A 12,068-nucleotide genomic window follows, 5' to 3' on the forward strand; every position below is an offset into this window, starting at 1 on the left:
ACTGTGGCATGATTGTTTGTGCAAGACGAGCTGCTTTGAGTATGTCTGTAACTGTTGATCTACTGGGATTTTCACGAACAATAATCTCTAGAGATTACTCACAATGGGGCCAAAAACCAAAAACATCAAGTGCGTGGCAGTTCTGTAGATGGAAATGCCTTGTTAATGAGAGAGGTCAACGGAGAATGGCTAGACAGGTTCATGTTGACAGAAAGGCTACAGTAATTCGGATAACCACTCTGTACAATTGTAGTGAGCAGAATTGCATCTCAGAATGTACAACACGTCGAACCTTGAGGCGGATGGGCTACAATAGCATAAGACCACATCGGGCACTTTATTAGGACAATGTTCCTAATAAAGTGCTCATTAGGACCATAGTGTTCCTAATAAAGTACTCAGAGAGTGCAAATATTTAGGATATAATGAAAGACATTATATAGGATGGTCTAATTTTTTATTTGTAAAAATTAGGACATTAATAGATTAATACATGTTTGAAACATCTAAGATCATAACCATATCTTATACAGTACTTGAGCTTTCAATCAAAGTACAAGGTTAATCATTTATAATGTAGTACAATACAGTATTAAAATGATTTGATCACCCTTTCACAAAGCCTGTGGAAAAGTAAAGCAAATTAATAAACAAATGTGATAAAACTCCATGGAAGGATTTTCCTCTTTAAAAGCTCAGATGTGCTCAACACTAAACATTGTTTAAGACATTATTGTGCTGCAAATTATTGTGCTGTCGGTTTGCAGAATATATCACAGAATATTGGTCCATAGCCACTGTCAATCCATTCACGCATATGTTGCTTAATATTGTGGGACTAATGACTGAAGATGTTTCCTGCAAACAGCTTTTTCAGATACTTGCTCTGCTGTCCAATTCTGGTTTCCAAGGGATTTTGCCTGCTGGCAGACCTTTAAAGGCTACACATACAGATAAGAAGGCTGTGGCTTGTACTCTCTCAGCATCAATCCTTTTTCTTTGGATTAACTTTTGCTCTGAACTAATGTCAACTAAGAGGTAAAACAGCATGCTTTAATCAGATATAGTCCAGATAAAGAAACATCAGCAGTGAGCTGTCCACATAGAGAAATGAAAAGGCACTTTGCTAAAATTGATCTTAAAGTGTCTGTCTAGTGGCCTCTCTAACAGCTACCGGTACTTAAATTAAACAATGCAATATTGTAAGAAAACCACAAAATACCATACATTTCAGTTTGGATAACGAGGTGTTCAAAGCATAATTTTGTTATTTTATGCACTTGGTTTGAGGCTGAATTACAGTATACATTCTTCAAAATGTGAAAAATCTGAGAAATACTGCAAACATTTGTGTAATTAATTAAAAGCAACATGAATTAGTGACTAATATGTATACATTTTGTCTTTAAAAACAAAACTACCACACATTCAAGGCAAAATGACTAAGAGTCCAGAAAGGCTATGAAATAAGTGTTTTTAAGCCAAAAAATGGTACAAAAATATAAATCCCAAGGATATTGCACACATACTGTTATATAAATATCTAACATATTACTTATGATTTAATGAAATACTTGATTAGTGGAACAAGTCGTCATACTATATGAGACACACACACATGATCAACATCAGAAAAAGTTCACATAATTTCCGCCACTCAAACCACATATATTGTTGCCTTACATATATTGTTGCCTAAGGATTCTTTAATGAAGAGGTTTGTGGTTGCTAGTGGTTACCATGAAGAAGTGAGATGCTCTGCAACACTTCCAGCCAGACTTTGTAACAAAAGAGGTACTGTTCCTGACATCAGAGAGAATGACATTGTCAAAACCTCTCCAGATAATTTATTCATCTATACATTCAGAGGAAGGGCGATGCGTAAAATGAATGCAAAGGCCCCATTTGGATGCTAAATAAAGTATTCTTGAATGTCGTTATTTACTCACTTTGGTCTGAATCATGCCATGCCGCTGAAGTCTCATCTCCTTTACTATGTCACTTACGTTAATCTATAAAAGCAAAACATTAGTATAAACATTCGCCTGATCAGAATAATGTGCAGTTTTATCTATAAATATAACAATATAAAAGTTGATCTGCAAGCTCCTGAGACCCAAGCATGACTGCTCTGTGAATTTCCATTCCCTTTTTAAAATCTTGGTTTTTTGTGCAAATAGTTTTTCTAGAAACTGATGTCCACATGTGGACAGCAGGACTAATTTGAGAAATGTGAAATGATACCAAGCAATAGAAAGTCAGATTTTTTAAATCAAATTGTTTTCAGGAGTGTTGTTTATTCATATTTTTGAGACGTAACAGAGACTACATCAGAAATTAGCATAATTAATTCTGATGGCCAGCATCATCCGATCACTTCCAACCATGTGAAATAAGATTTTGCATGAAAAATTCTGAATCTATGAACTGATTACAATTGTCCCATGTCTGCCAAACATGTTGAGTGGTCCAAACATCTTCTGCAGCCTGAAATTGAACTTCTGATCAGATGTTAGTAGTGAATGCAGTTGGCTTCACAGGAAAGCTATTGGATGCTCCCTTAACAACATGACTTAACCTCCAGTGTGCTGTCTGTCTGCACTGGTTGCAGAACAGTTTGAAATGCACCTTATTTTCCTTGATATTTTAACATATAAGTGGTCATTCTACAATAAAAAAATACTGTAAATATAAGAACTCAAAACATAATCCCCAATGCAACAAAAGCATTTATTGAAACCAAGCTGCCAAATCGCCCCATTCTCTACTTCCGCGACAACCCTACGTCACTTGGGGTACTCATTAATTCAAGGCGGACTCAACAGCAACATCAACACTATTTTAAAATCATCACACCCAAGGCCCCGCCCACCAGTGTTCAGTTGGCTCGTAAACGGAGACAGAGAGAAGGACAAAAGGCCTACTGTCTGTGGCATTACTACTCCTGAACAGGAAAGGGGACCCATCTGGACTATTTCGAACAATTTTTGTATACAAACATGTACTATACAAACTTCTTTGACTGTTGTCATCTCCCTGGCAGACTCTTAAAAGACGTGGTGTCAAGTTTCAACTCTGAAGAGAAGATGAGTTTCATCAACTGCTGTGGCTCCTGTTGTTTTGTTGTTAAATCTGTTGTTAATGTAACAACTTAATGAGGTTTCTTACCAGATGTTGTTTTGTTGCCGTTTCTCCAAAAGACAAACTCCATGTTGTATGGTCACATGACTCGTGCATCTAAAGTTTTAACTCTTTTATGACAGCCTAGAGTCTCCTGAACAGTCGGTTTAAATTCAATTTTATTAAATGAAGCACAGCCTATAGTGAAGCAAAAATTAATGACCATGCATGTGGATGCTGGGTCTCAGGAGGATATAATATATAAAAAAAAGTAAGACTGGTTAAATATTTAAGAGCAGAGGTCGACCGATATTGGTTGTTCAACTTAAGAGGGAAAGTTGTTTGAACAGAGCATACATTTTACTTAAATCAGTATAACTTGTTAAATGAGCTAAATGTCTTTTTAATGAGTAAACATGACTTTCTTATTTCAAACGACTTAATTTTAAATAATTTTAAACTGAATATAGAAGTTTAATAACTTGTATTATCCTGTAATATTAACTATAAAAGTACTTTGGGCCATTTCATTGTCAGAGGTTAAATAAACTGACATTTGATGGTAAATGGCCAGTTGATGACCTGAGGCCAACATCTGATCTGAAGTTCAATAACTTATCACAAGTTCAGCCAACAAAAACTTGGATAATTGAGTATCTCAACAAGATGAATCAAGGGCAATTTTCCTAACTCAAAATGTTAAATTATTATAACTAAAAGGCAAAATAAATTTTTACAGTGTGATAATCTCAAAATGGGCAAATATTGTCCAATTCATCAGAGTAGCCGATATATTGGTCTGAAGTGCCATTTTATAAGGTTGTTTTCAACCTATTATAATTCATGACTTTTTAGTCAGAATAACTTGTATCAACAGCCAACATCTGTCTTACTTGACCATTTAATCTTGTGGGTGTTCGTGCAATACTTGTGTGAAATACTCACACTCAGGTCTTTCTCAGTGAGACTGAGAATGACATCAGTGCAGATAAGGACCCCAGCTCGACCGATGCCTGCACTGCAATGTACCGTGATTGGCCCTTTAGAATGTACAGCCCTCATGTAGCGAATAAATCGCACCAGCTGCTCCGAGGACTGGGGTGTGCCATGGTCAGGCCACGTGGTGAACTTCAGATGCTTCACAAAGTGAATGTTTCCACTCTGGAAAAGTACACAGTTACATTTTGAGGTGAATGTGAGGATGAACAATTTGGGGAGGTATTGAATTAGGAAAACATATTAAAAAAATTGGATTTTCATAATCAGTATTTGTGTAGTTTTTCAGTAAATATAGAAAAATCCTTAAAACATAATACATTTACTTGAAATAAAAAATTGTGTATGATAAAATAATATATCTTGAATCAAGATGTTTTTTCTTACCTTATTGACAAATGTTTAAGTATAAACTTCACTACATTTTGTTAGATTTATGCTTAAAACAAGAATAAACATCTTGCCAATGGGATAGGAAAAACTTAATTCAAGAAATGTAATCTAAAAAGTCTTATTATTTTATTTTATTTGCTTCTTAAGTAAATTAATCTAGCTTTAAGGATGTTTAGATATTTTTAATGACGTTTTTCTTTTTTTTTTGCAGTGCAACAATTTTCAAACAGTAACTATAAAGTGTTACAATGTGTAAAATATTTTTTTGGAAAAGATACACTATTTCCATTCTACAGGTACATGGTTCCAACCTCTTTTTCCACCATCTTGATGATCTTAATGTGGAAATATCCGAGCATCTGGTAGTTATCCAGAATGAGCTGGTAACGGCTGGTTTCTTTGGGAACATTGAGCTTCTCGGGCCAGTACTTGTGGCATTTGACCCGGCCATGTTCCACTTCCTGAGTCATCATGGCGATAACATCAGACTTGTTCTCCCACACCATCTGCCAGAAGTTATCCAGGGTGCCAGGTAAAGGGCCCTGGGCGGAGATGTAGAAGAACTCCTCTGCACCCACCTTCATACGAATGTAGCTGGCATTGATGTAGTCCTCATTCTCACCAACAAGAACACGCGTTTTATCATCTGGAAGTTCAAACCGAAGAGAGAAACAGGGATCGTATCTTGTGATCAACTGATGATAATCTGGTACAAGTGTGTACTGCGGCCCCCCAAAAAAGTGGACACTTAAGACACTTAAAATTCAAACCAAGAGACATCTGCAAACGAAGGATTTCATCAATTTTCACAATTATTTTTAACCAACTGGTCTCAAGGTTATATTTATTGGATGTATGTAGTCAAGTTCACACAGGTGTTCTAGTAGAGTAACCACAGATGAAGTTTATCTCATTAACAGTGGACATATTCCACAAACATCTGACAACCATATAGTCTCCAAAAACTATGTCTTCAATTTGAACAGTAGCTTATATCCATTGTTTTATTATTTAAAAACAAAATTATTTTTGTAAAAATAAAATTTGTTTTTGCCATCTTTCTTTAAAATAAATGTCACTAGTTTGACATCTAATGCAAAAAGATTTATACATAAAAAAATTTAAAGTGTGGCTTAAGTGTCCAAATACCTTTCGGGGCCACTCCGTTTTATTTTGCAGTATTATAAGATAAGAAAACAACAGTTAAACTCTCTGTGACTGCTCCAGTCCCATAAGGCGACATTTTCGCTTATTATGAAAACCAGAAAGTATACAGTGATATTCTTTTCAGATTCAATAAAAACCCATGCATGAGCAAACAAACATAGCTCTCATGCATTTACTATCATATATATGTTTCCAAAAACACAATTTTATTTGAAACCCAAGAATGCAGAGGCCCCATACAATGAGGTGATTGTGTTTGTTGGCTTTGATAGCTAACAGTGTTATTAATCTAGCAAGAATGCAAAGTTGTTGGTTTCCCCATAAAGAAGTAACACATTTTCCCAAGTTACAACAAATAACTACAAATAAATGAAACAAGCTTGTCTGAAGGTCATGAAGGCAAGACATTTTTGAGGAGTGAAAACAGGGGAGCAGGGTGAGAAACACTAGAGAAAAACAATGCTAATAAAAATTATAAACGGCAACTAACCATATAATTTTGCATAGTTTGGATATCAAAATAAATAGGCTTATGATCGTTGGCTGGTATGAAGAGTGACATTGTAAAGCATTTACCTGACATTTTTGTAAAAGAAATGGATAAATTACACAGTTCTGATACACAGATTTTTCGGCAAACAAGGCAAAAGATTATCACAGTCGTGATACATCAATATGTAAATGAATTAATGTTAATTTATTAGTTTTTAATTTACCTTGGAGCAAATGTAGGGGACCCTGCTGATGTTATACATATTTGTGAATGAGGGCTGACACAGTTTAATCCATAGCATACTGTTTTCGAGATTTATTTAAAGATCTATTTTTCTTCCTATAAAATTCATCTTAAAACTACTCAAACAAACATTACTCCCATATAGGACTGCAACAAACGATTATTTTGATAATCTACTAATCTAACGATTATTAGAACCATTATTTGACTATTCGGTCGATTATTGCAATGATTAATTATTAGCTCTTAACCAAATATTCAGCTTGCACCCGGAAAAAAAAACATCTTTTAAAAATACCTATAAAAGACATTCACTGAATTAAAGGAATAAAAAATACATTTTGTTAAGTTTAATTCAGTAAATAGTTCACTGGGAAAAAATATATTGTTATCAAGTTTTTTTGGTCTTGTTTTCCATTTAAAATAGTCTAAAAATACATTTACTTGAGAAGCAACATATAATATATTTAGACTTGCTTTAAGAGACAAGTATAAGTGTATTTTGTATATAAGTGTATTTTTGCGAGTGCAATAAAGACAAAAATACTTTAATTCGAGATCTATTCTCTAAAAGCAAGTCTAAATATCTTATGTGCGGCTTCTCAGCTGAATGCATCTTTTTTAAAGGATTTTTAGATATTATAAAATATTTCTATTATTAATATTATATTCAACATTCTCAAATAAAACTTTTTTCTTCTGCAGTATAGCTGCTAAAAATGTATATTGTTTTAAAGAAGGTTTAGATATTTATATTGGAAAACAAGCTAAAAAACAAAACAAATCAAAAACATATTTTGTTGCAGTGTATAATGGGGCGAAGACTACCCTCTCTCACTTTTCTGTTCACTTCAATCCATCTTTAACTCACAAAAAACAAAATCTCTCTTATTAATAAAGCTGCATATTCACAATTTTTTTCATAATAAGAAATGCACAGTGACACATATACTGTATTATGATAAAATAAGTTGCGAGCCATCATGTTATAATCTAGCTGCAGCAAGTGTGTGCACTCGAGGGATGAGCATTCCTTCGACAGAGTGCATCAGCCGATTTAGTTTCAGTCTCTCCCCTTAGTTCGGTACACTTTGCGCAACTCATTGAAGAAGCTCTGACCGCACAGCGAAATGCCAGTTTCAGAATTTGTAGTTATTTACATGACCTGCTTCCTTATTATTTGAACTTTAATAAAGCTATAACGCATTAAATATAACTGCATTATAGACGTAATGCCGGGATGTTTCCTTTAAAGATGCTCGACACGCAAGTTTTGTTTCAGTGGAGCGGCAGTTCCGGCTCAGCTTATTTCACAATGAAAGTCTGTATTTACTAATTTGGTATTTTTTTTTATAATTGCCTTGTAGTTTGCAATCTACATCACCTGAAGCTGTGAAATTTTAGAGTGCATCTTAATTGTGAGCTGTGTTTTCTTCCTCTCCTCAGTCAGGTGCGAGCTGAAGTGCTGCTCTCGCGCTCCATCGTTAGAGTTTCGTATGATTTCATGTTACGTTAAATGACATTAAGCGACTATTTGACAACGATTTTTTATTGTCAGTGTTATCGATAAAGTTGACTAATTGTCCTGTAGACTCTCGTAGGAAAAAAGCTAAATCTTTTCAGAGAAATGGTGCACATGGCAACAGTTGCTAACATAGGATTGATCAGACACACTTTTAGGGTGAGGCTTAGCGAAGGGTCAATTGATGCCTAATGTAAAATCTGGCTTCTGAAGCAACACCAGTTGAAAACCACTGCTCTAGAATACTCCCAGTGTGGCCATGTGGATTGATATAGCTTTGTACAGTCAAAGTGCAGAAGAGATTGTTGTTGTGTTGTCTCATGAGTGCAGACTTAAAGGTGTCCCTCTAACAGTATTGTACTGCTAGTGTACTGATGGCCCTGGGTTTTCCTGTAACACTCTATAAGGGGGGCTGCTTGCGAAAACAGGTTAAACAGCTCAGAAGAGGAAGGGGTCTGAAAAATGAAATGAAAAGGGAAGGGGGGCATATGTTAGGGGAAGAGAATGTCGCTGGGAGTAGGTAAACTCATGCAGAGCGGCCCCCACAAGGGGTGGCATCAGGCTTCTTGGAGAAGGTTGTGGCCCTTGAACTGCATCCAGTAATAACAGTGGTTAAGTCCCAGGGGCCTCACACTTTTCAATCCTGGGCACTTTATTTAGGGAACAGAAGCCCAGTGAGCTGCCGTGATAATAAACAAACATTCCAGGCCAGGCGAGGGCCAGTCTGCCTCCCGCAAGCACATGAAGTGTCTTATTGGGCCTCTTGTACACAGAGACCCCCTCTCTTCAATACAAATACAGCCCACTCTCCACATACACTACACCAGCCCAAAAATCACACCCTACATTCTGACCCCTCACACGAATGGATGTTTCCTATTAACAGTGAAAGCAGATCTGTGAGTCACACATCTCCTGTTTGACTTTACGTCTGCAGCATTCTGTGTTTTGCTTTAAACAAAAAAAAAACACCACACATAGCAGCAAAAACTGATCGAGTACAAACAGGATAACAGTGGCTGTGGTGTGAAAATGGCACTGCATGAGTAAGGAGGCCTGAAAAGCTACAAAGAGGTAGCAGTGAGAAATATTTGTCTACACCAGCAATGTAACTTAATAGCCTGCACTGGTCAGACACCAGGGAGTAAATAATCAGGTATTGGTTACATTTAATTTAATTACAGTGTCATGTGTTCCACTGTTTACTGGAAAAGTTATATAGGGGCCTTTCTGTTGTCATCTAAGCCTGGACAAACATCCTTTGCTCTGTGGTCCTCATGGTTTCAAAATGGTATGAAAAAGTGACACATAAAAATCTCTTATGAAAATTGATTCTTACAACTGACAATACAAATGTTAAATAGGGTAACTAGTAAAAGAAGGTTTGGGATGGGAGAAGCAGAAGGACTTACAGGGCAGGATATCTCTGTATCTGTTCTTCTCACGGTTTTCAGGTGCTTTACCAACCAGGCAGTTGTCTGAGAGTTTCAAATGCTCTAAGGCCTGTTAGTAAAAACAGCAATACATTTTCTTCTATTTACGCACTTGAATAATTCTTTAAAGGAAAATTGTATGTGTTTTATAGACATCAGATTAACACAGAGTATCAAAAGTGAGTTTTAGATGAACAGATTTATATGAAACACACAACAAGAAAATAAATCAGAGGTTGTATGTGTTTGCTTGTATCAGTCATCAATGTAATCATGTACAATGTAGTGACTATAGCTAGATTTCTCTTACCAAAACTAGAGGAACTTACCATAAACTCTTTGATGAGATCATGCTTGTCTAACTGTTCAAGGGCCTGGATGAGGGCTTTGACTCTAGAGCCAGAGTATTGGCCATTCTTTAAAGGCGATATCACTGCAAGACTGGCAAGCTCCTCTTCTGACACGATTGGTCGACCTTCATGTAATAAAGTGATCATATGCAAATATTATTTTTAGATGCTTCCAGGATCCATACTCTAGGTCTAGGAATCACACAAACCAAGGAGCCATCTCTAAAAAAATGTCACTGGTGCTCATCGTCTCATATTATAATAATAATATCGAAATACATAATAATATTTATTAATAAATATTTAATTATTAGTGACAAAATACATGATAATAATAAATATTATAATAAATATAATTGATATGATGATAATTAAAGGTGACATATTTTATTTCTGTGACTTTAACGGCACCAAACGGAATGTAAAAAAGAATGGTTTCACCAACGGAACTGAGAAATAGTGGTTTCACCAACACCTGTCTTCCATTGGTCAAACAAATAGATAGTCTCGCTCCAATACCTACTCAATCGTTAACCTTGTGTGACCATGCGTACACATGCGTGGACAATGTATTCATAATGCAATGTATGCATAATGCATAATTTACATTTATTTAAACTGACTGATCTCAGTTCAGGAGACTCTGGGCGGTCAGTAGAGAGTAAAACTTGTAGAGAGTAAAACACATGGATTCGTGTGACAAAACAACATTGCACCAACCACAGCAGAGTTTGTCTTTTGGAGAAACGCCAACAAAACTACATCTGGTAAGACACCTGATTAAGTTTTTACATTGAAACCTGATTTAGTCCAAAGATTAGAGTCTCTAGTTTCATCCCATATGCCATTTTTAAAATGTGAGCAATTTATCACGAAACACCACGTTGATAAAAACAATGTATATTTTAGCGCATCTTTTCCTTAGAAATACTATATTTATTGTGCATTATGAAATTGAGAATCAATGGGTACATCCAAAAGCTGAAAAAAAAATTGCTTTCATATTGAGTTAGGATGAAAATAAATTGTATTTAAAACTGGGCAAGGGAGTATCCTATACAAACTTCCAATCAAATGTTCAGTTTCAGGCTGCAGATGATGTTTGGACCACTCGACATGTTTGCCAGACATGGGACACTTGTATTCAGTACACAGATTCAGAATTTATAATGTATAATTTTCTTTTAATATGGTTGGCAGTAATTGGATGATGTTGGCATTTACTTTCAGAATTAATTATGCTAATTTCTGATGGAATGTCTGTTACGTCTCAAAAACATGAATGACCAGCACTTCTGGAAACATAATAAGCAGTTTCATAAAAAAAAAAATTAATTGCTTCGTACTATTTAAAATTTCAAAACTTAGTCCTGCTGTCCACATATGTTGCCATACATTTTTAGTAAAACAATTTGCTCTAGAATATATTTATTTATTTTTTAGCATGTTTATTAGGTGCTACTAGTTAAAAATAAAAAAGGAATTGTAAAATGCACACAGCAGTCAAACTCGGGTCTAAGGAGGTTAAGCAAATGTTGTGTAGGTCTGGTTGGGATTCATAAACAAAGCAATATTTTATTAGTGCTACAAGTGTTTTTTCACTGTCTCTGTTTATTAAATTGGGATAGGATAAATAATTTTTACAAAAAAGTACACACTTCATCTTTAATTATAAAATCAAACAGATAACATAGACTTATTTACCTGTACAAGGACTTGTCTCCTGAGGTGATGGCACAGAAGCATTGTCTTCATCATCATCATCATCATCACCATCTTCTTCCTCGTCACTGCTCCAGCCGTCTAATTGGCTATGCTCTTTGCTCATGACGGAGTGTTCTAGATGCTGCTTCGGTGGGTCTGTCCTGAAGGGGGTACGAGGCAGGAATGAGCAGAGACCTTGACCACATTGCTACGTTCCGGGGCCTGTTATCATGCAAGGCTGATTTTCCTGCGATTTTTCCACCTAAAATGTAAAAAAGCTGCTAATTGCAAGTGCTACGTACTAAAACATGTGCGGCTTGTAGGTCAACCTGACTAGAAGCTATAGCTGTGATTATTGTCGGGTTGGACGTATATACATTAACGACTAACGACATTAACGACTCTTTAGCGCCTCCCTGTGGTGATTCCTTTGAGAGCAGTGTTAAATACACCAAACGGGGAAAAAACTTCCAATGAAATTCAGTCATTATCACTGACGTGCGGTCTGGGTAGGCAAACTAGGCACTGCCTACCCTGCCAAAATTCAAAAATAAAATGTTTATTAAATAATAAACTTGTATTTGTATTTTTACTTTTTATTCTTGTGATTTATATATGCAATATGTGTGTTATTCCAATTGTTTAGA

General features: G+C 35.7%; 1 protein-coding gene across 2 annotated transcripts in view; it reads right to left on the reverse strand.

Moving 5' to 3' along the window:
• Positions 1-450: 450 nt before the first annotated feature.
• ptpn20 (protein tyrosine phosphatase non-receptor type 20) overlaps positions 451-12,068 on the reverse strand; it is a 53,927-nt gene continuing 42,309 nt past the window's right edge. For both annotated transcript variants that reach the window (XM_052151145.1, XM_052151146.1), the window contains 7 exons: positions 11,422-11,582; positions 9,697-9,842; positions 9,347-9,437; positions 4,821-5,155; positions 4,066-4,281; positions 1,950-2,012; positions 451-1,803 (listed from right to left, as the gene is read on the reverse strand). In XM_052151145.1, coding sequence (XP_052007105.1) covers positions 1,729-1,803; positions 1,950-2,012; positions 4,066-4,281; positions 4,821-5,155; positions 9,347-9,437; positions 9,697-9,842; positions 11,422-11,582 — 1,087 coding nt within the window. In that variant the 3' untranslated portion in view covers positions 451-1,728. The remainder of the gene's footprint in view (positions 1,804-1,949; positions 2,013-4,065; positions 4,282-4,820; positions 5,156-9,346; positions 9,438-9,696; positions 9,843-11,421; positions 11,583-12,068) is intronic.

The sequence above is a fragment of the Xyrauchen texanus genome, chromosome 20 (assembly GCF_025860055.1).
Source record: "Xyrauchen texanus isolate HMW12.3.18 chromosome 20, RBS_HiC_50CHRs, whole genome shotgun sequence".
Taxonomy (NCBI): domain Eukaryota; kingdom Metazoa; phylum Chordata; class Actinopteri; order Cypriniformes; family Catostomidae; genus Xyrauchen; species Xyrauchen texanus.